Below are 24378 nucleotides of genomic sequence, written 5' to 3'. Positions count from 1 at the left end.
TTACTGTTGGAGGATACTAAAACCCCCTAGTTTTAGGTATGCATTTACCTTTTTAATAGTGTCTGTGCTTAACAGTGCTTTGCATAAAACTTCTCATAACATAGCACAACCCCAACACGCAGCCACCATTTACACATTTCAGGAGAAAAAGCTTCCATCATGCAGATGTTTTATGCTTTTCGTTTAGAAGTTTTCATATTTACTGCTCCTTAGATAAGATTTTTCGTCCCTACTGGTATGCAGCACTGCGCACTGCGTTAAGTCTCATCTATCAGCTCTTGTGAGAAAGTAGGCAAAGTATACAATTCCCACATTCCTCTTGTGGCAAGACTCTTAGAGTAGCACTGTGAAAAGCACCGATTTTCCTACACAGAAACTGCAGGACAGAGTTCAAGCATACCATCAAAATGCAATAAAAGCTCTTTTTTTCTAGGCAAATAGTTGAGGCCTAAAACCTGTGCTTTGCCCTTTAGTATTCATGTAAATAAAACTTTAAAAGTTTTAAGTACTATTTTCTTATCCAAGTAGAAACTAAATTAAACAAAAATCAGCCAACCACGAGGTGTTGGGCATTTTCTTTTTTTCTTAAAGGAGCTGAAGTTATACTTAAGCTTTGGGACATATTTGTAGGACTTCACGGAGGAGTTTGTCCTTTGCACAAGGTTGAATTTTACTGCAGATGCTTGAGTCTCCTTTACATAGAGGTGGATTTACAAAGGGACTTTACATGGACAAAAATAACATTCACACTGTCTTCAGTAGCCTCTTCATTCCAGAATATTAGCAAGAAGACTATTAACAGACATGTTTAAAAGCTAATTAAATTGAATTTTAAAAATATTTTCTCCTCAGTGCTATAATTTTCCGCCATTTGTTCTGACTCAAAGAAGTTTCTACTGTTGTCATTTGTCCTTTCCCAGACAGTTTTAAAACGTGTCTTTCCTTTCACCTTACTGTCCAAATTTAACACATCTACATAAGCTTCTTCTACAGAATGGCTGCCTTTCTGTATCCATCAGAAGACACCAAATCATTCTGGGAATTATTTCCTAGACCTTCCCTTCAGGAAAAAAAGTAAATCTTCCAGTCTGTAATCCTGGAAGGAAGTCATTCCCTATCTACATCCAAGAAAATATTACTTTCAAGCTGAAGAATTCCTGGTTTGATCCCCAGCCAGTATAAAAAGGGGAAGAGGTAAGAGATGGCCTGTAGCCACCTTTGTTTCCTTCATACCCCATCTCCACACAGATGCAGCTGAGGATGAGCCCAAAGGTATCAACTCACCCAAATTGCCAAAGGTTCAGAATCCCTGAGTGCAATTTAGATCCCAGTGATTCAAATGGGAGATCCATCACTGACATCAGCTAGTAGCAGAATCAATCATATTCTATGGCTCTAAGTCAGGAAAGCACTTAAGCATAGGATTAAATCCATCCCTATTAGGGAATGCAATTAAACACATGCTTAAAATTAAGGATGGCTGTAATTGTCCTTCATGAGCAAAGACACATTTCTGAACTCAGGCCTTCTTAGTCTTAGAAAAACCTTAAAAATCAGAATCTTACTCTTGCAACGGATCTAAATCGTCTGATGTTAAAAATTTCTACTACAGACCTAAGTGGCTATAAAACTTTAAAATTAGTTTAATCTATTTTTCTGACCTCAGACACAGGTTATTTTCCACTAGCACTGGAGCAGCTCTAAAATACTCAATGTTCCATGAAAAAAGTCATTTTCCACCATGAGTGGCCCTGGGACAGCAAATGTTATGGAAAAAACTCCAGCTCCGGATGGGACTGCGAAACACGTGTTTAAAAAAAGAAGGGAAAAAAAAAAAAAAAAAAAAAGGAATCCACACTATAGTGTGCCCTTAAAATATTCAGTGTTCAAAAGCAAATTTCCTCCAACCTTGAAAGCCCTATGAAATATTACACACCATAAAAATCTTGGCCTGCTAACTAGTTGCTCTAAAACATTGGATATGTCTTCAGAAATTTTTCCCCCAGCTATGTAGAATGTCATAAAGTATTCTGTATTTCCCATTCAAGAGCAAGGCAGAACTGTGCTGGCACAAATCACATTTTGCTGCACTTCGCTAAAAGTTTACCTAACTTTAAAGGCTAAATTTACATGTCATCTTTCAGAGGAAACGATTCTGGGTCAGTAATATACACGATGAATGTCATCTGATTATTATTTATTCTACACTCACTAACACCTACAGTGGATTTAGCATAACTTACAATGCAATTTCTTTTCTACATCTTCATATCTTCTCCAGCAGAAGTCACAAACTGCCTTTATATACATCAGAATTATGCTTGAGCAATCAACTTCTGGCAAACCCTAAAAAGCCTAACTATGCTGCTGCTGAAATTACCTGTACGAGCCTTGCCAACTTCACCAGGAATAACAGTCTTGGACAGAGAGCCAGCACGAGCCATTCTGGCACTTGGTACGATCCTCCAACCTGCCCTCCGATAAGGCCCCATTCTCCCGCAATCTTTCAAAGCCATTACCTCTGCCTCTTCCTACCAGCCATGCAACAGCCCCTCTTCCTAGGTGGTAGCAATATCTGGCAGGGTTTAGATATACTTACTGACATGTGGTGACCTCCTTAGAGGGGTTCCTGAAGCAAGACCCTTCCCATCCCACTCTTGCTACAGCTCTGCTGGGTCCTGCTTAGTTCTCTGGCTGTCAGCTCAAAAAGAACTTGATCTGTTATCCAGCTGCAGAAGTTTAAGGCTAAGATTTTTCAAAATCAGGCATTTAAAATAAGGCAACTATATTTAGGCAACTAAATAAGGGGATCTGAGTTAAGTATAAAGAGGAATAACTATGAGACTGAATTCTGTAGTTGACCCCCAACAAAGACTTGGTTGGTGTGCATTAGGGCAATTCTACAATTCAGCACTGTTATCAGACACTGGTTTGCCCAGCTGGTTAGGAATTATACTTTCACTTTACTGAAGAGCCGTGCTATATCACCAAGGACCCAGACATTTACGCTCATAAAATAGATACATACTCAGGGACTTGGAAAACAATCAGAAATTGAAGAACTACACAGGAACTGCCGTTCTTAGGTCAGACCTGAAGTTCACTTAACTCAGCACTTTGTGTCCAATGATAGGCACCTGGGGATACGTAGGCAAAGAGTACTAAAATTATGGCATTTATTGAACGACCCTTCCTCAATATATCTTCCTAGCTTCCAGAACCAGAAGTAGCACTTAGACCATCATGCTTGTTTCCTCTAATAATGCTCTTCTCTCTACCTTTTCTATTAGTACTGTATCTTTTTTGAGATGAGATTAGCAAGTTGCAAACAGGATTCACCACAGCTTCAAGCAATGGCCAATTTATATTTTCTGTTGTTTTGTCCATACCTCTGCCATTAGTTTTGATTTGCCTTTATGGACACCACTCAAGGGAGTGTGCTGGTGTTCCCACAGAACTTACCAGCATGATTCCACAAATCTTTCCCTGAGTGGCAGTCATTCAGGTACAGCCATGTGCATGTCTATACTTAAGGTTATTTGTTCTATTTGTACATTTATTCTGCAAAGAGAGATTCTGAACATCCTTTGCCGTCATTTAGCTATTAAACATTACTTCTGTGATCCTACTGTAACTCTTTGCAGAGAGTTTTAGATCTCATTAGCCTTTATAAATCTTGATTCTTCACAGCTTTAGTCAACTAACTGTTCACGTTCTTTTTCAGAACTTTTTAATAAAAATGTTGAACATCACAAATCCCAGAACAGAGTCTTGAGGCACCCTACTGGTAACCTCTCTCCACTGTAAAATTTGAGCACTTGTTCCTTCCAATCATTTAATCAGATACTAACCAGCAAGCTAACCTCTTCTTCGACACACTGAGAGTTCGTTAAACTTTGCCTAGGGAACTTCTTGACAGCTTTTTGCAAATTGAAGTAGGAAGTATCAAGGGAATACCCACATGCTTGCTGAGCATTCCAAAAACTCTAACAGATTTTTGAAATTTTACCTCCCTCTAACACAATCCATCTTAACCCCTTCTGAATTAGGAATTTGAAGGAAACCCCTGCTCTAACAAGGAAAGCTGGGAGAGAAAGGGAGAAACACACCAGAAAGAGCAATGCTGTAAACATTTTATGTGTGTCTGTCCCCCCCCCCCCCCCCCCCCCGCCCCATGACCTCTGTAGACTATATCTACATTAGGAAGTAATAGAGGGCATCAGGAATGTGCTTTTGAAGAGATATAGTTAGTACCAAGGTCCCAAAACACACCTGATGTGTGTTTGGATGAGGGTTGGTTTGGACTGCTTGGTGAATCTTGCCCGGACCCTTGGACTTAACTGCCCATTAGTATTTGGAAAGTAATAGGTCTAGTCCCCAGGCACACCTTTCAGTTTAGTTATATCCAAAGGGATTCTGTTTTCAGGTTTCCGGACTGTTGCAAGACACAAAGCAAAGCACAATTAAGCTTTTGAAGTACATCCTTCAGTCCTTCCCGCTCATGCCTGATCCAGACAAAAACTCTAATGCAGATGCACTTATAGTAAAAAGAAGCATAAGAGCAAAAGATTTACCTTTTATTACACTAATTATAAAAAGTGTCATTCCTTCCTCATAAGATAAATCCGTACTTACCCATTGAAACCTTTGAAATCCATTATTAATATCTTTTAGAAGAAACCTAAAAGAAATGAAGAGCCAGAATCCTATGTATTAAACTGCTATTTTTCTTCACTGAGATGTCTTCTGAGGGGTTAAGCATAGAAGACAAAGGACAGCATCAAAGTTACATTTGGAATAGTGTGGGTAAACGAAGGAACAGATGGAAAATCAAATTCTTGATTTATCTGGACATGTTTCAAGTTCCAATACTGACAGCAAGTAGCTGGTCCCTCCCTGTGGAATGTACGTGCAAAAAGATGACCCCGATTCAACAGGTTTTGTGTATTTCTCACAATTTTTTAATCAATATGTTATTCTTACAGAGCCAAAATATATTCATAGGAATGACAAATTTGGATGGACTTTCTACTTTTAAAAGCCTCTGTGCCAAGCTATGTCAGAGATGCAATATAAACAACCTCAATTCAGGATATTTCCCTGCTACTCTCTCACCAGCAGGTGGCAGACAATGCACATTTTAGACATATTTTAATTTTTTCCCCCTATTTTACTTCAACTTGGAACTTTCAAGGTTTCACAGTAAATGGACTCTGACAGTTTTAGTTTATTTTAGTAATAATCACAAGACGATCTTTTCTGCAAATACAATAAATGTTATCCAAGAGCAATTTGGAGCAATCAGTATTGATATTTATACCATGTGCGTTGATTGAAAAGCTCTTGGCTGTAAGAATGGAATATGAATCTATCCAAAATGTTATGAATATCTTCTAGCATATGCTCGTGTGGGAGCTATAAAAGTGAGTTTATTATAATTAGTGGAAAAATAGTTTTGTTATAAATTAAAAAGGGAAAAGAAATCTATACTATTAGCTTCAGCAGTTCAACGAACTTTTTTTATCTATTCTTTGATGTTCTTCTGTTTATTAGGATACACTGCTCTTCAGCATTTCAAAGGTTTTTTTCAATCTGAACGTGATTTTTGGAGTGTGCAAGAAAGACTTTCGAACGGACAAAAAGAACCAAATCAGAAACAATGAAAAAAGCAAAAAACTGTAGTCAGCTGGCTAACACTGCATGTAATACTAAACTTCACGTCCTTTCCATTAAAACCATCAAACAAGAGCTGTCCTGTGTAGCATGCCCTAATGAACCCAGAGCCCCTTAAGTGGAATACACTTGGTTCTCTTCAGGGCTTGAATAATTAAAGTCTGTATTGTACAGCCATTAGCCAGCCAATAGAGGAAGTTGGGAAGCGTATCTTTCCTTACAACACCACCTCCTCTCTACCTTTCACAACTGTCTTTGTCAGATTGTTGGGTAGGCTGCTCCTACTTCCAGCTGAAGTTCTGCTCTATGACGATATTCTCTCCTAAATGAACTGTTCATTTACCATTTTGCATATGTGCAGAATTTTTATATGTGTTTCAGAAAGAAAATTCCTGAATAGACATTACACTGCTAGACACAAAATGTAGAACTTAATATGTAGATTTATTCACAAAGAAAACTATGGTTTGAACAACTATAAAAAAGTATGGTAAGTTATTCAGCCTACAGAAAAAAACCTCAGAAGCATTGCAGCCAAGAAATTTAAAAGTAATTGAAGAATTCTGTTAGTGGCATGGCACTAATATTCTTCACACACACAGAGACACCTTGTTCGTTAGATGGTTATTCTTACAGAGAACTATATTGTGGGCTAGCAAAAGTCCAATAGATCAGATATATCTGCTTGATGCCACCGAGATACCTGCGTGAGTAACATCTGTGTAGAAGGATCCTGAATAAGTATGCAGCAGGACATGAAGAACACACAAGGTCTTATCTAGTAATACCTCACTCAGGACAGGCAGAGATGTTGTCATCCACAAAGAAAGCATATCCTTCTTTCTGAGCATTCAGGAGGAAGGGCAGTGAGGAAAAGGTGCTCCAGATCTAGCCAAGGTCTCCCTGACACTAAAAGAAGGGCTCTCTCTTATAATTATTTTTACAGTTCATTCTACGAGATCCTGAGCTGATAGTCACATTTGATCCCTGTCCAACGGCATTATTACTCTAGATATTAGTGGTAAGGATTTGCAGTGGGCTATTACTCCAAGAAGGCAAGAGATTATTAGTATAAATCAATGTCTGGTGAGGAGAAGAGGACTCCTGCAGACTCACATTGCCTGTTTGTAGGAACAGAACTTTTAGAGTGCATAGAAATGTTCATATTTTTTCTGATTCAAACTCTTGTTTGTCTGGTGATTTACATGATGTTTTATCAGCATTCACAACAAAGTTCTCATCCTACTACAGTGTAAATGGACATATTTTTGGGTCCCACCGATTAGACAAACATATTAGCATAAAGTGCTATTAAGTTCAATCTTCTAAAGTCAGTGGTTTATTAGTTTTCATTTAGGAAAGGAGATCAGAAAAAACTCTGCTTACATCAGTGCATAAGTTTTCCTGCTTCTAGACTTAGCAACATTTTAAGACATGCAAGCTCTATTTTATTCACAAACAGTAATACTTCCTTGGCAATAACAGGAAATAAAGCAATTAGATAAATCATTTTTTAAGTCAACACTGGTGTCTTAGCGTAACTAAAGTCTGGTTCATGAATATACACAATTCTAAAGCATTTGGAAATCTATAGTCCCATGTGAAAATATCAATTTATATTTAAATTGCTAACTGCTTACCCATCCTAACAATATTAATACTAACAGTGTGACATTAACTCTCTGCTGAATTTGAGATGTAGGTCAGTTATACAAAGAGTTGCCAAACTATAGTTGGAAAATATTACTTCATCAAAGAATTAGCCTTGGTACAACAGTGAATAGCAGAGCCACATGTCCTAATATATGTCAGCCTGGCGCCACTATTGTATGCAGAACTATTTGGATATTTCTATCACTACTCTGATTCTGTATCAACACACCTTCTGATATGCACTCCCCCAGCAATATGAACGTGAACAGCACACTGACTTTTCTGAAGCCTCTCTTTGCACTCAGTTGCAATTTTCTTTGTTATTAGCACTTTCATACATCTTCTTCAACAAGGCACAAAAGGTTCATGTTAGCTTATTAAATATTTGACAGAATATTGCCACTGTGAGTTAAATCTTACAATTTAAACTTAACAGATAGCAATGATGAGATTTACAAGAAAATATCTACCCTTCCAACAAAGGACTAGAAAATAAAATGAAGCAGTGAACTGCTTAATGCATGTAGCTTCTGATTAACATTAATGCTACTTCACAGATGTCAAGCTAGAAAATACCTATATGCTCTCATGGCTCGGCACTTTTCTTTGTTTCCTCACTGCAGCTGCAGACTGATGGCTCTAAAAGGTAAGTTTACTTCGCTGTCAGGTTTAAAGTTCTATTAAGCTATGGCTGGAGATTTCATTTTCGGTTTTAACAATAGTCTAGACATATGTACATCTCAAATAGGGATAAGGAAAGTTCTCTGATGAGCAAGTCAGCTGGCCATGGTTGCTCCTGCAGCAAGATAGTCATTCACTCTGGTGGGCTTTAAGCTCTGTAGTGGAGCCTCAGACGACTTCATGGAAAGAAAAGCACTTTTAAAGGAAAGTATGTTTGAACATATACATGTGTGTTTAAATTAAAGTGACAGACAGAAAAGAAATAGGACTGGTGTGGGTGACATGCCTAATAAAAAATGACTAACGATCAATGATTTTCTACCTTCACCGGTAATTTCTTTCAAGATGTAAGGTAAACTTCTGATTCCAACATTACAAAGAACTTCAGTGCAGTTCTTGCTTACCTTTCACTGGACAATCAACCATAATATTTGCTCCAATTCTTGCCACGATTTTACCTCCAACAACTGCTGAGAGACTGCTGGCTTCCAGATTTGTTACATTTAACTCAGAGGACAAGATGACAGGAATCTCTTTGAAATTAAAGGGATAATCAGTTTTAAAAGCTTTATTTGGCTTTTAAATATACATCCTGTATTTAAATTCATCATGTTTGGAACAGAATTCAGTTCGCAAAGCAGCAGCCAGAAAATACAGGTGGGTAGATACAAGCAGACTTAGTTCACACCTGCTGTGGTTTTAGAGCAACAAAACCATCTTATTGCTACCTATTAAGTCAGGCAGAGTTTCAGGGATTGCCAACAAAAGAAACTATTTCACATTGAAGTTGGGATGGGTGCTTATATATATTAAAAAAAACCAAAACCGACCAACAAAACAAAACGTGCCTGATGCTGTGGATGCTACAGTCATACCTGCACGCAATAGCAATGATGTTTCCATATCAATACCAAAGTCATTAACAACCAGGCATCCATATGTACCAAGTTCCTTTTGACTAGGATTCCGAATCTGCACTTTTCCAATGGTGTCCAGGATCACCCTACAGAATATTCAAGGAAAGACAAGGGTTACTACCCTGGGACAAACCCGGCTGAATCTTCTTGCAAGAGTTACAGATGCATCAGCAAACCACCTTTTTAGGAGTTTACCATTCTAGACCACTGCATGCAGTAACAGTTCTGCCTCCTTTGTGGTGACAAAAGGGCAGCGCTGAGAGATACATGCAGGGAAGATTCTTCACATATCCTTCTACAAAGCTGTGTCCTAGTTGCAGCCCTTTGGAGGACAGTGAGTTTGCTACTAGAAACCAGAATCCCTTGGGAACAACAGCATGAATAAATCAGACTACCACGATTAGAAGTATTAGGCTTGGCAAGAAATCCACCTCTCCAGAGCAAGCCTGGTTTTCAGCAGGACTGGGGAATTCACACATGTATGGTCTAATCCGACTTCCAAATTACTCCAGCTTTTGGTGGGTTTTTGTTTTTAAAATTATTATCATTAAAGCTAAAGTCTTCCACCAAAACCCCACAGGTGTCTTGAATGCCTTGCCTGCCATCTGAGGGGCAAAATAGGAGCGAGCGCATCACAGGCTGGGGAAGAGGCTGAAAATAGCAGCCTGGACTTTTCCCCCTTGTTACCTTTCTTAGCACTAAGTTACCCGAGTGACGCCACACACTCATTACGTTCAAAAAAACTGTAGCTCTGGCATTCTCCCACACTGAGTACACTTACAAAAGTAAGAGATACACAAAAACATATTAAAAATACTTATGTCTCAACAAAACAAGCCACTTCATGCATGGCTCAAGTATGGCCTTCTTTTACAAACCTGACAGATAAACAACCCGTTTACCCCCTATACATAGATGTAATGCTATTAACGCTACTGGCTTTTGAGCGCACACACACATATATATGGATTTGTGTATAAGAGACCTTACTGTGAAAAAAATTGGAAAGAAACCTACTTTGCCAATGGATCCCGTAAGTGCAAAAATATTGGTCTGGGCTAAAATGCAGGCAGTTTATGAAGTAGACATTAGGAATCAAACAGACACTTGTGAATAAACAAAACACCATCGTGTCCAAAAAAATGAAAGTATCACTTGCAACAAATTCATGGGAAATTATGCATATTTCATAAAATAAACATAACTGGTGGGAGCTACATGGTTCCAAAAACATTTGCACTTTTAAAAATGGCTCAGTTTTGGTGTCTTTGCTTTAATTGATAGCCCTGCAGAAGTATATTTTTCTTGGCGGTGCAGTTAATCAGTTAAGTATGTTGAGAAATATCCAAAAGCCCCTTTATCTTTTCAGAATCGTTTTTTTCATTACTCAAGAGCTAGCTATAATTCCAAGAGGCTCACACACGAAGTTAATGTTAATATTATCAGCTGAGCTTCTAATTTATCAGCAATGAAGTATTTGCTCAGTCTTGAGCAAATATCTGAATATAACACACTTGCTGTACTTGTTCTTCAGGTATAGTTCACAAATGTGATGGTAATACAGGTCCTTTGTTATTTTGTATTCCACTGTCCTCAACAGAAATATTTGTAAACTCTAAAGTACTGAAAAAATCCATAAAAGCTCATTCTTTCTTTTAAAATTGAAGTTATGTAGCTGCAGTTATACCTAAAGATTTACTGTGTTGAAGAATGGTGAGGGTGCCAGTGATATTTTCCCTCCTTAAAATGAGTAAGAACTAAGATGTCTTTTCATCTCTACAATGGCAGAAGTTTTTAATGTGTTCCCACTGTATTTGGTTTCTGAACAAATCCAGCAGGATTCTTAATTTGAGTATAAATCTGTTCATTTTCTGATGCAGCTGAAATGATTAAGGCAGATCACAAAATACAGTCAGGACAGCCAAAACACTTCACCTAGTAAAAAAAAAAGTCAATCCTCCCACATAATATTGTGGAAATGGACATACACTTGGATGTTAGTAAAACCAAACAACATCACAGACACTTGAAAGAAAAAAAAAAAATTACTTAAATAAAAAGATGGAAGGCACAGTGTTCACGCTTATCTCACTTTCACAACAGTATGTTTTACTATTGCACAGCAGGGTGGATTTTTACAGTTGATAGTGACATAATAAGTCATTCAAAAATAAAAGAGAAGATATTTACTTACTTCTCAGAGGCTTTTAATGTCTCGCCATCTTTTGTCCAAGTATATTTCACTTCACTAATACCAGCTGTTTCACACAGGAGATTGACAGCATGAGTATTCTTGGTCAGAAAAACTGTATTTCCAATTCGTACAGTTACTGTTTTGTTGAAGGAAACTCGAGGAATTTCCTTTTGCCTCATAATAACTGGAACCTTCTGGTCAAACGTTAACTTATCAACAGTTTTTGTGCTGAAACGTTCAGATTCATTTGGTGATTTGCCCGTGAGTTTTGAGGCAAGTTTCTCATCCTGGGCCCCCTTCCATTTTTCGGTAGTTGGCTGTGGAGGCCTAGATAATTCAGCAACTAATTGATAAATGACCTGGGATGCCAAGTCGTCATTGACTTCTCCAGTTTCAATGAGCTGACTCATGTTCCTTATCAGTTCTTCAAACTGCACCGTGTCCATGCTGTAGGCGCCTTGGAGAACTGCTGCCTCCAGTCGTTTATTCTTGAATTCACGAGAGCTGAAGTCTTCTGCTGAATTACTCCCAAAGTTTTCAAGATGTCGCAGAAATGGCTGATCATTTAGTTGCCTGTCACCCAGATAGAGCTCGTTCTTCTTACTCCACATTTGCCACATTTTGCTCATTTTATGCCATTTGGCCCCAAAGCTGTTGGCCTCATTGTGATCTGGGTTACTGGTCTCACTGGCATGTTTTCTAAGATTTGGTGGTTCTATCAATCTGTTGTCTGTACCAATGAGTTTGAGTACAAACGTTTCATGCACAGAGCCTGCAATACACCGGTACACACCAATGTCAGTAGCTTCAAGACTATGTATTTTCAGTGAGCCTGACTTGGTGATGCCAAGTCTTTTAGAGTTTTGTAAGCGTTGTCCATCCTTCTCCCACCGGATAAGTGATTTCTGGAATCTTCGTACAGGGCACTTAATTACAACGGATGTTTTTGGAAGTAAGTAGGCTCGGCTTCCTATGGTAAAATTAATACGCTTTTCTTGTCTTGTTTGAATATAGACTCGGTGAATACTGACAATCTGAGGTCCATGAGCAGAATACTTTTCTGGAAGCTTTGGTTTAATCTCTGAAAGAAAACAAAAGTGTTGAAAAGTATCTAATCATTGGCACTCATGCTTACAAAATCTGCTTTTCACAGAATGCTTGACAGAGCTTTTCCTGACTTTGTTCAAGTCAGATTGCAACATGCTGAGCTTTTATCTGAGTGACAAAAATGCAAAAATATGAACATGAAACCATAACATTCCCCTGCTCCAGCCAAGAATTCTATTGCTTCTTCCCCAAATCTCCTAACAATAAAAAGAAATGGGCAACATATACCTATATGAAGGACATAGATGGTGCACACATACATAAATGTGTATCTACACGTATTATATAATATATGAATTTATACTATAGATATAATCCTGTTATGGTTATATTTCCTATATATTTCCTATTGCTGCCTCAGAAAGGCTAGGCATGATGGGAATGGAAAGAGTGAATAAAAAATTTTGAACACATTATCATTTTCCCCACATTTGAGCACTGTTGAGTGCAGAATGACCTACATAAAACCTGTCCAAAAAGTAAGGCTCCCCTTGACTGTTATTTAAATTGTTGGCTGGCCATGCTGGTTGTCTGACTGAGTCAAGCCAAACTGATAGCAACATAGGAGGAGAAAGAAACAGTCACTGAAGACACAGTACATGCAACAAGCAAAGCCACCCTGTCATCATTGGCGGAGGGTAATTTCTTTGGGTTGAAAGATGAGCTGCTCACAGTGTTGTGCCAAGAAAGTTCAGAGGGAAGGAAGGAAAGAGAGAAATAAGTCAAAATTTTCAGAGGTTGAATGAAGTAATCAGATGAATTGAGAAAAGCAGACAATAACAGCATAGAGCTTCATGCAGAGCGGGTATGGAGACACTGGGTATTATGAAGCTCCTCCTGCGTTGTACTGCAGGCACTTGGATGCTGAAAGGTTTCTAGGGAGCTGCCGGAATGAATACCACCACAGGCAGGCTTTCCCAGCAGTGGCTGGATAGGCACACCGGGGACAACATGAGAATGACTGCAATGTTTCGGATACCACTGTGTTGACTCACTGCTGGCAACTACTGTGCCCCACTTTGATCAGTAGAACTAATCTTACTAAGAAAACACTAGGTAGGTGAGAAACAAAGCGCTGTAGGAGGCATGGAGCAAGGGCATGCACCCCCTGAGTTCGTTCCATGCAAGATGAAATTGGCCAGCTGGGAAGAGTCGGGAAACACTCTGCGTTGGTGCTAGAAAACAATCCAATTGTGTTTGGTGACCCAGCCTTTTGGTACGTGACAGAGAAAAAAAACTCAGAGCCTGCAGAATGTGTGGATGAGCCAGGAAACGGACACACAAATCAAAATGCTTCTCAGCGTGCCTTAATCTCAAATCATTACTACTATTCCACTTGGTAGGTACATAAATAAAATGACAACCACACTGATGGCACACAAATGATATTTGAAAAACTGCATGCTTCTTGTATACATATGCTTCAAATATGCTGTGAAGAAATAGGTGAAAAGCTAAATGCTTCAAGCATTCAATAAGTGTGTACACTGTATGAACTACACCCTAGAGTGCATTCTTATGCTTATAAAACAAAATGGTTATTTTCAATGTTTTGGGTAATGAGTTCAGACCTGTGGGGATATCATGGTTTCATAATTACACAGCTTTTAAACCGGTATTCATTATCCAGATACATGGTTCCCTCAACCATTTCACGTGGTACAACAAATAAATTGCTTTAGGCACGCAGTTTACTAAAATCATTAAAGTAGCGTCCTGCTTCTAATAAGTCATTGGGCCCCAAATATTTATTTTTAGGGAAGTGTTCCAGTATTAAATCTTCCATTTCCAAAATCCAACTTACAGACACAGTAAGTGTAACTTTAAACACACAAATTAAAATACTTCAGGCTGTGGTCTGTTTACACTAGTTATTCCAACATGGAATTAAACCCAGTGCATACTTATAAATATGTTAACAAGTCTCATCCATTTCATTTTTTTAAAAAAAAGAAAGACCACTAACTCTCATTAGCAGTTCAACACTAAAGGGTGTGTATATTTTTACTGGTGACTGGTGAGCAAGGCTAGGAGTGAAACAAAGTTCAGAGTTGTGGATGGCAGGCCATATAAATATATATGGTCATAAGAATATATGAGGCCACAGAAGTATGCGTTTTCTAGATCCTTAGTATCATCCAATCTTGCAGCTGCTGAGGTAACGGACTCTCTGGAAGAGGTTTTTTTCTACAAGGTAAATCTTGCTTAAGGATTAGATTGTACTGGAGCCACTGGACCTCATTATCACCCGGTACAAATCCATCTGCATCTATGACCTCTAATGGTCCTCTGAAGCTTTAGCTGGACCTCAGGTCCTGCTGACCTCAGGGCTAGACCCGTGTTATTTCCTATTTCTCAGAGCCCGCAGTCAGGAATATTTCTGACTTAATAGGGCTTACTAAGTAGAAAACAGCTCCAATTACTAGTCCCAGGGCAAACGATTAAGTCTAAAAAGCCTCAGCACTGTCAGGAGACAGTAAAAAAGAAGGAGCTCATCTGAGCCACAGAGGCATAATCTGGAGGAGGCACATTCGGAAACACTGCTTTCAAAGGCAAGAACCCCAAACAGCACACCTGCCACGCACCACGCTACCCTTCACTGAGTCTGCTTCATTCTCTGTCGCTAGCCGTCTGCCGGTCCGAGGGCCACGCTATGTTCCTGTCTTCTGTTCGCTCCCCCTTCAAGGCCGGCTGAACCTCTCCCTTGCTGCGGGAGGAGGAGATGCCTCCTGCACGTCCCTGTGAATCCAAAGCCTGCTGCTGCCGCTGCCCTGGCTCCTTCTGCAAAACTCTAACTGGAACCCTGGGCACAGACATGTCTCATGCCTTCCCCTGCCCTCCTGTTGCATAGCCGGGGAATTGCCAGGCAGATCTGAGCTGCAAGGGCTCCCTTGTTCCAAAAGGTTGTGGAGACGAAGGGAGAGGACAGTGATTCTCTTCTACGACTTTGATCTGCACCCATTCAGTACAATCGCATTCCCTCTACAGTCCACTGCCCTGCCTTCTTGGCACTGTGGTGGAAGCTGACAATGTAACTTTAATATCAGCCTGTGCTAAGCAATTTGCAAACCAGCTACACTGCCATTCAACTATCCACAATTAATTAAATTCAGATAGATATGCAGCTCAAAATATTTTATTAAACCTTATGCCAAGGACATTCCTGAAAGTCCACAGGGCTTTATTTAAGTGGAGTTTTGAACCTCAGGATTTTGGCATGTTAATCTGAAACGCAGGCCAGGAAAAGAAGTTTCATATTATGTATGAATCAGTAATTATTCTATTTCTTATTTTGTTTTGTGACTACTTTTTAAAGCAAAGCTTCAAAATGTATAAAGTAGCTATTTCTTGACAGCACTATGAATTGGGTCAAAACATGTCTATCTCTCTGATCTGTGATCAAAACCAGGCCATTCATGAAGGCTTTTGGTTTTCCCCTACCTCAAAACTAAAAACTCTCCTTTTTTTGTTTCCTTTCAGCATCCTGCTCCCCAAACCTGCAAACTAATACTCTCTTCTATAAAGGAAGGAGAGCACAGGTTCAGACACAAGGAACCTGCATTTAGAACTGCCTATTTTAGGTTACTGTATGTAATTGAACATACTCTAGATCGGTATTTCCATCAGTGTTACACATATGCAATTAGTGCAACTAACATCAGTATCATAACCCGATTGTGCCCAATTGTGTACAATCCCGACAGGCAATCCTTCTGAAAAAATTCTTATATAGACAGTAATAAAATACTGGATTTTTTTGAAGAGCGTCTGTACTGTCGTCACTTCCTGCAAAGCTCATGAGACTGGGATTCTCATTTCTACAAGGAAAGATAGAAATTATATCTAAAGCTACCACTGGCATGGAGTTTCAGGTTTTGAATTCCACTATGCTAAGTAAAATGTCCAGTGTAATACAAATGTACAGTGAAATGACAAGTCGGAACTGGATTCTTATCTTTTCTAATGTCCTTTGTAATTTATAGTCAATTTATGGACTTTTTTTTTGCAGTTGGGATGGTGTGAAGGGTAAAGGAAAAATCAGATCAAACGTAGGTAAGTATGAGGGTGAGAGGTATGTACCATTAAGATGTATTCAAAAACTACTTCTTGAGATCATAACCTTTATTTCTGACTGGCAGAAAAAAAATTTAAAACGATCCTGTTATTACTGGTCTAGCAATTATGACACTCTGATTATGCCAGACTAGTAATGTTGTGAAAGTATAGGGAGATGAGTGAATTAACCTGTATACAGAGTTTTCTTTATAAATAGATCACTCCAAATCAGCAAGAAACTACATTCAGTACCATACTTACTGTTGCAGGCATTCATCTGACAAGTCCTTACAAGCAGTGAAGGAGACAGACCACTACACATTGATCCATTTAATGTGACATATTGGCCCTTTGCTGTTAGGTTTTGGCAGGCAAGTTTCCTTCTCTGGATTCCAACTCCACAGCTTACTGAGCACTGTGAAAGGAAGGATGCAGTCAAACTAAACTTGGTGTCCCACACCACACATGCTAATTTTAAACTAGGTTTGGGTTTTGGTTTTTTTTTCTCTTCTGAGAGAGCGAGCATACACTTTAGTTCATACGAATATTTGTGTTATCCAGATATTAAACTCTCTCCATTTTTCCAGGCAAAAAGAATATAAGACAGACAATTTGTTCCAGCAAGCAACTCAGGAACAATTAAAATAACATGACAGTATTTCTTTATGTCTAACCATGGGCAGAACAGAGCAATGAGATCTAGTAGCTAAGAGAAACAATTCAGCATGTTCCAAACAGTCTGTGTCAAGTCTCCTAACCTTCTCTCCTAGCTTGTATTGCATGAACCTTTAATTGCAGCTTCTAAATTCACTTTTATAAATCTTTTTTTGAATGGGGAGTGGTAGGCAAGCCTGCATTACATGGGACAGAAGGAGGACATATTCCAGAATAATGCAAAGATATGCTTTTTGGAAGCCGTACTATGAAACAACTGATAGCTAAACAAGTCTGGTAGAACACGTGCAAGGCATTACAGCCTCTCGTTCAGCAACTCAAACACAGCTCAGGAAGGGGGCTGTGATCAGTCTGGTTGTACGCAGGGATGCACAGCAACTGCATGCACAGTTTACTCCAGGTACATGCCTTGCAAAACCTTCAGCTACCCTGTGAATTTGTTGCTCCAAACATCTTGTTCGCCCAAGCAGAAATCTTCAGAGCTCAAGTTGTAACAGAGGGTTTTGGTTCACCCTTGTCGGGGGCTGCTTACCTTGGACCATTCTCCTACAACCAGCTGAGGAGGACAATCAACTTTTGCACATGGTTTACTAGTTGGCAATTTAGGTTCCGGGCAGGTGTCATCGGAGTGTTTCAGGAAACTTCCATCCGTCAACAGCTGCCTACAGTACACTTTGCGGGTCTGAATCCCTCCTCCACAAGTACGTGAACACTAAGGAGAAGAAGAGAACATAGCATGTACACCTGCATGGACATCTGGGCTCACCCATCACACTTTACACAAACACTGTAAGCTCCCCCCAGCCCCCATTATGCTCTCTTGAAAAATGACATCTACTTTTAATTAAAAAGCAAGCCGCATGTAGAAATTCTTCAGTCAAAATGTTCAGGTAATATATTAGAGACGATGAGAACCTAACTACTAAGTTAAAAAGTCACACCACCTGAATGCAATTAAGTAGTAGAAATCTTAAAGAAAAACATGCATCTCACATGCAGATCTGCCTGTGTCTCGCATCACTTAATATATCTGGTGGGAGTTTAGGAAACTTTGTCCTGGAGACAAAAAAAACGAGGCAATATCTCCAAAAGCAAGTTGTTGCATTTGTAGAGCAAAGAAAGAGAGGTGATGTCTGGAGTAGCTGGTATCCAGCCTTCTGAAATCTTAAAAAGGACTTTCCACCTCCTCCTGTGACTAGCCATTGGCATTGTTGTCAAAAGCAGTATTTTTGACCCTGGATTGGTTTGTTCTAATGAAATCAGTTGAAACACATACCAAAGTTTAGGAGAGACCTTCCACCTTATTCCACCTAGAGAATTTCAAGTATGTTGCCAGAGGAACACATTTAAACTATTTTTGTAACCCAGTCATACCTGTTGCCATTCCTCAACATGCCAACCAGGGGGACAATCAATCTGGTTACAGGCTTGTAAAGAATGAGGCTTTTTGTCTTTGCAGTCTTCAGCAGCAACAGCAGATCCCCCCGGCTGCTGGCAGTACACATCTCTCGTCTGTATCCCAACCCCGCACGTAGCTGAGCAGCGTCTCCAGGAGCCGCTTTGCCACCTGTTCCAACAACAGAGCCAAAAGCCCACATTTTAGCAGCTCACCTCAGATGGAGGAAGGAGCAATCATGTCCAAACAGACCCTAGCGAAAAATAACTGAAGGCATAGTTATTGATAGATGGCTAGAACATCCCTTTGGTTTGGCTGTAATGCAAAATTATAAACTAGATTTATAAACTTGCAGGTAACAAGGAAATGTAGAAGTTATTAACAATAAAGTAATAAAGATTCCTTTCCAGACAAATTCAACTCCAGCATTTACTTTCAGAATGCTCCTCATAAAAAAACAGCAGGTTGGCAGCCTGCTGACGTTTACCTTTATAAATGTAAATATGTAAATAGACCTTTCTTACATTTACAAAATTTCATTTAAATGTGTATATGTTTTCTATAAAACAGCCCGTTCCTGTTAACTTCTTCCCTATGTTTTGCAAGCGGAGGTTTCTGCAAACACATAGAAACAATATGCAAAGGATCAGGGATGTCAGAGTTCAAAAGTGTGTAAATAAGGAAACACATGTCAAAATTTCACATATGGCCCTTTCAAGTGACCAAATTAGCTAGGTTTTCTTGGATTTGGTCTGGGTTTGTTCTTTTCCCAGGATCTCCAAATAAACATAAGAAGCCATAAGAATTATGTGGGGCTACTAAAGAAGCATGTAATTAAAATAACTTTAAATCATAATTTCACTTTTTTTATTCGGTAAGGATAGAAAGTAAGTATTCTCTGTTTTTTTGTGAAATTGCCTTAAAATTTTCCTTCTACCACTAGAAGACTTAAGGCTGTTTTTCCAACTCTGGCAAATATCTGCACAGAAGAGATTTATTTCAGAAAATGTTCCCTATTTTATTGGTGAGATGTGAAGAGTGGAAAAGGAGTGAACAAGACCAAAAAAAAAAAACCCAACCCCAAAACCTTGTTAAAGACAGAAGTAGTGAAATTTCATCCCAAAGCAAGACCACAGTCCTAAAATCTGAACCCTTTCTGAGAAAGCCAATGTTTATTTAAGTCATATTAACCATTTCTTTGCCACAGTATGATTTCATTATTACAATGTACCTTGGAGGGCAAAGCTTCATATTGCAAGTACGAGTCATTGGTGGTGGTCTCTTGGAATTGTCACACAGGGTTTCATTGACAGCTTGTTTCGTCTCTACATGCAGACACATTGCAATGGCTTCTTGTGTTCCTGAATTAAAAAGGAAAACACTCATGAAACACTGAAGATGGAAGAGATTTCTATGAAGCTTACTCTTGAATAATACTCAGTAAAAAAAGTTCTAAACACTGAATTAGCAGGCTTAGAAGTAACATCTCAAGTCAAAAGGAACACAGAGATAGTTTATATATTTAATGCTCGAAAGATATTTGTGAACTATACCTAGCACTTCACTTCTCTAATATTTAAAAGGCTTGATTTGACACTCTACCTCTCTGAAAACCAACAGAAAACAGACTTATCTGTCTGTCCACCATCGGATGCTTCTTCTGCCCGGTTCTGTGATGGTCCCAAGCCAACTACTGGTTTCATTGCCAAAATCAGGGTAAAAGTGATCACTTTTCATTTACTTTGACTTTAAGAAGCTACAGATCTGCAAAGAATGTAATAAAACTGCAGAAAACTTGCAAAACTATAGTCAGGACAATGGCTGAGTAAACATAGAACCTTTCTCATAGGGGCTAAGAGGTGCAATAGTTTTGCTGAAGGCAGCAAATCTGGTGCAGCCTAGGGCTTTCCTCAACTCATGACCATTCTTGGCACCTTCTGATCTGCAGCTCTTGCTACCTGGATCTTATTACTGAAGCATGAAAGATTACTAATACTCAAATTTCTATGAGTCAAAATGAAACGTAATATGTTTGCTTTAGAACAAGCCAGCTTAGCGAATACACATTTTGTGAACTACTTTTATTTTAAACCTATGTAATTATCCAATTCTATATATCATATTTTTTAGTATGAAAGCTTTGCTCAATTTCAAAGCTTACTTGCATGCACATGAAAGACAAGATGATTTCTGAGGTACTTGGGGGATCCTTTGTATCTGGGATGTTCTATATAAGCAATGCTAATGATCATAAACCTGTAGAACAAAAAGGCACTGAAATAATAAGATACCTATTTTGTTGCTTCCAGGTAAAAATGGCTTTCGAAGAGTCACAGTTTAAAGATTTTTAAACCATTTCCTTCCTACCTTTCACCTATCTCCAGTGCTTTTGTAAGGATACAAACTTGCTTTCAGCAGCAGGTTATATTTCTTTTCTTACAACCAACTTCTAAGGTTTCAAAGGGAGTTAAATTTTTAACCAGAAACCTTCACTAACCACTTCATGGTATCACCTATGACATTACCTCCAAATACAACCACTATTGTTACACGAAGGCTACTATAACTATTCCTGCTTCTGTGTCAACTGTGCATGACGACTGGTTTCTTGGCACTGTTCATCATCAGCCATTCTGATTTCAGTGGGCTCGATGAAATATCCTACACCAAAAGTTTTGTCTCCATGCCAATGGTCCATATTTCTGTCTTTTACAACACATTAATGAGCACTGTCATTTTTTTCAAAAAACAACACTGTTTGTTCCATCCATAAACAATTCTGATGTAGTCCAGCATATCAGCCATCCCAGGCCACAATCCCTCTTTGCGACACTTGAACCAGTCCAACTATTTCAGACACTTCAGCAGTAGACCGGCAGTGATTTTCACAATAACGTAGATTCCAATTTCTCTCAGGCTCTCTGGTACACCCCTAGATCCCCGCTGGGACTCGTTTTCAGTTCAGAAAGACCTCGTTATATAAATTTTTTTACTACATTGACAAAGTGATGAATTTGTATAGAACAGAAGACCTGACCTTAGAGATGATTGACAACCTATTCAGTTCTCTTATATCAAAGTATTGATAATTACATTAACATAGAACACACACATTGAGTAAAATCTATTTTACTAGCAGGACTGAGAAGAAATCTTTAACAGCCAGTACCATTACTATAAGGCAGACATTGAAATGCCCCAAGAAAGACAAACCAGTAAATAAACATGTTTTCTAGAACTCTACTATTTTATTCCAGACCGACAACCATGTGTTTGTTTAAGAGGAGCAGCTTCCCTGTCCCTTTATGTAGGAAATGCACATCTGACTGTCTACAGGAAAGAAATAAAGATTTAAAAATTGTGTTCTGGCAGAAACAGAACGACATTATCAGACAAGCATATCAAGCATCCATTTAATCTCTATTTTAGGTCAAAATCTACCTATGCTACCAACCTTCCGTTTCACTGACCTCACTGTGTTCCTATGGGAAAGCTACACTCAGAGGTGATGCTGCTCTGGAACAGGTTGTAATAAGTAATAAGTTAATTTCTCACACGAAGGAGGGGAATTAAATGAGATTCCTTTCAGACCATCTAAATCGGCAATAATCCCATGGGAACTTTTTATCTCCGTGTTATAAAAACTAAATTGGCCAGCCAAATGAACAAAAAGCATGTCATACCAGGTGATGGGTTTTGCCTGCAAGTTGCCACCTGGAGTTCATTAAGCCACTTCTGCCTTGCAGCATGACCTACCTAGCTTTAATTGTGTTACTAGAAGAAAATCCCGATACGCAGTGTATCTTTCATTTGACTTAACTACAGGACGCAAACTGCAGTAGTGATTCCTCCCCACAGGAGCCTTATTGAAAGAAAAATGGCACCCTGTTTTGATGCCGTAAATTCAAGACAGATATTAAAGAGCTGTTAAAAACATACCACACGCTCCCTTCCTGTTCCTTGGGTCTCAGCTGGAGGACTCTATTCAGTAAATAACTACGCTTAATTGATGCAGCGTTTGTTTGAACTTAACTGTCAATATGACTTGACAATTAATCAGATTTCTCACCCCAAACTGTAATTTTCCATTAGTTGGGAACTTCAGTCACTGATACATTTCTTGTTCAATGTCGATTGGAAGATGGAAAAATCTATTATTCAAACAAACGAAGTTTTATATGTATGACTTTCTTGGCTTATAATATAAACATAGTAGATAATTTAACTAAAACGTTATGTATGCAGCAGGGAGCATTAAGTATTTTTACAGTAATCTGATGCACTATTGTAGTAATTATCCTACTATTCAGTGAAATAGAATATTTTCTATTTTAACCCAGCATCCAAACCACATACATTTACATTCTTTTACAAGCTTTTCTGTGCAGTGAAATACACAGTGCATGAAGCTGTGTTAAAAGATCAGAATGCTTGAAGAAAGCCCAGATTTTTTGTTTCTGCCTTTTTTTAGAGTACAAAGAAAATGGGGGTGGAAAGTTGCTGTGCAAATGGTAAGAGGGTGGATCTATTCTCTATAACCGGAAGAGGAAGGACAGTCATTTATTTCTATCAGATAGTGTCAGTTTGGTGACTGCTTAAAAATATGTACTATCAGCTGAAAATAACTCAGGAGAAATGCCAAGTCCTACATATGCTTGAGCCTCTCTGTAAATCTATCGAAACTGGCAATATTATTTATAGTCCTTCTGTAAAGGAGTAAACAGTGTCTGCAGTTAATGAAACTAGTGATAGGAGTAACCAGTTATCAAATTGCCTACAACACTCTTGCAAGTGGTCTCAACTTCATATGTGACTCTCAGAATGGTCATTGTTTTTCTTAAGAGCCCTTACATTTGGCTAGAATCCATTGATTTTCTAAGAATCTCAGGTTTCTTACAAATAAAATAGCAAACTTTTAGCCATTATGATCCAGACAAAAGCCTGAAAACACAACCTGATTGCACCCTAAAGCTTCCAAAGCCACAGACTATAGAGGAAACAACAGGAAGTGCATATGTATTTATTGTTTAATCGCATTATTTTTAAGCTGATGTAATGACTTTAGGGGGCTTGAATCATAATTTTTGAAGCATATGGAATATAAATAATAATAATTACATTGAACTACCAAAATTGCCTCTTGCAATTAAAGGTATTTTCAAACAGAGACCCAGAAAATGTTCAGTTATTTTTTTTTAATGGAAAACATAATTTTAAATTATTGTAGTTAAATGATTGACAACACTAAAGAAATATTACAAATTACAAGAAAAACATTTCTTCTCCTCAGGCCTACTCTTCATTCTGATTACAACTTTTACTTCTCATTGACAATACTATGAAAATTAAACTTCTGCTTATATTGGGGGCTTTTGCATCAGGGCCAAAGTTCTTCAGATTTGGGAAAAAAAAAAAAAAAAAAAGAAAAGAAAAAAACATTCTGGGAAACTGAGGGCAAATCCTGAGATCCCCAAGCACACGGTTGGCTTATTTTCAGTCTGGGATTTCTTCAGGCACTGAAGACAAAATAGATCTTAGCTTTCAGGATGGTTACAGAGTTTCCTATGGATGTTCAAGGTGACATCTGCCTCATGACAAACTGGCCTGGACAACTTTTATTTGCACTCATGGAAAGATTGATGAAAGAAGTATTAATTATGCTAGCAGGCATAACACAATGTAGCAGTCCACAAAAGCAGCAAGTTGTACAGCACTCAATACGCTGCGTGACAAGCCACACAGATCTGGTGCAGAAAGCACACAACACGACCAAAGACTCATGTTACTAATGCTCTAGAACCTGCTGAATATGACAAAATGGAAAGTAAAGACGATGTTTGATAATGCCTTGCAGATCACTCTATCTCTGTAATTCTAATACTTCAAAAAGCAATGTTTCCATCTGTATTTTTACGTCTGCTTTGGAGAGGGACCAGAGGAGAGTCTGAATTAAAAGTCTAGTCTGTATGAGGATTTTAAAAAAAAAAAAAAAGGTGCAAGTGACAAGCACTGAAACAGAGATTCAG

General features: G+C 38.6%; 1 protein-coding gene across 6 annotated transcripts in view; it reads right to left on the bottom strand.

Annotated features, from left to right (window-relative positions):
• Positions 1-24378, bottom strand: part of ADAMTSL3 (ADAMTS like 3) — a 189542-nt gene that overhangs the window by 17932 nt on the left and 147232 nt on the right. For 5 of the 6 annotated variants that reach the window (XR_007507472.1, XM_049812196.1, XM_049812199.1 and 2 more), the window contains exons 17-23: positions 19584-19713; positions 18331-18523; positions 17489-17668; positions 16543-16696; positions 11119-12199; positions 8883-9010; positions 8412-8540 (exon numbers count right to left, since the gene is read on the bottom strand). Coding sequence is in view for 5 of the 6 variants with exons in the window: in XM_049812196.1 (XP_049668153.1) it covers positions 8412-8540; positions 8883-9010; positions 11119-12199; positions 16543-16696; positions 17489-17668; positions 18331-18523; positions 19584-19713 (1995 nt within the window). In the remaining variant the exon portion in view is untranslated. Of the gene's footprint in view, positions 1-8108; positions 8203-8411; positions 8541-8882; positions 9011-11118; positions 12200-16542; positions 16697-17488; positions 17669-18330; positions 18524-19583; positions 19714-24378 lie in introns of those variants that run through there. The other variant, XM_049812200.1, reaches the window with a different exon arrangement.

This window comes from Accipiter gentilis, chromosome 10 (assembly GCF_929443795.1).
Source record: "Accipiter gentilis chromosome 10, bAccGen1.1, whole genome shotgun sequence".
Taxonomy (NCBI): Eukaryota; Metazoa; Chordata; class Aves; order Accipitriformes; family Accipitridae; genus Astur; species Astur gentilis.
The sequence above is the reverse complement of the archived record's forward strand: the minus strand, read 5'-3'. Positions and strand labels throughout refer to the sequence as shown.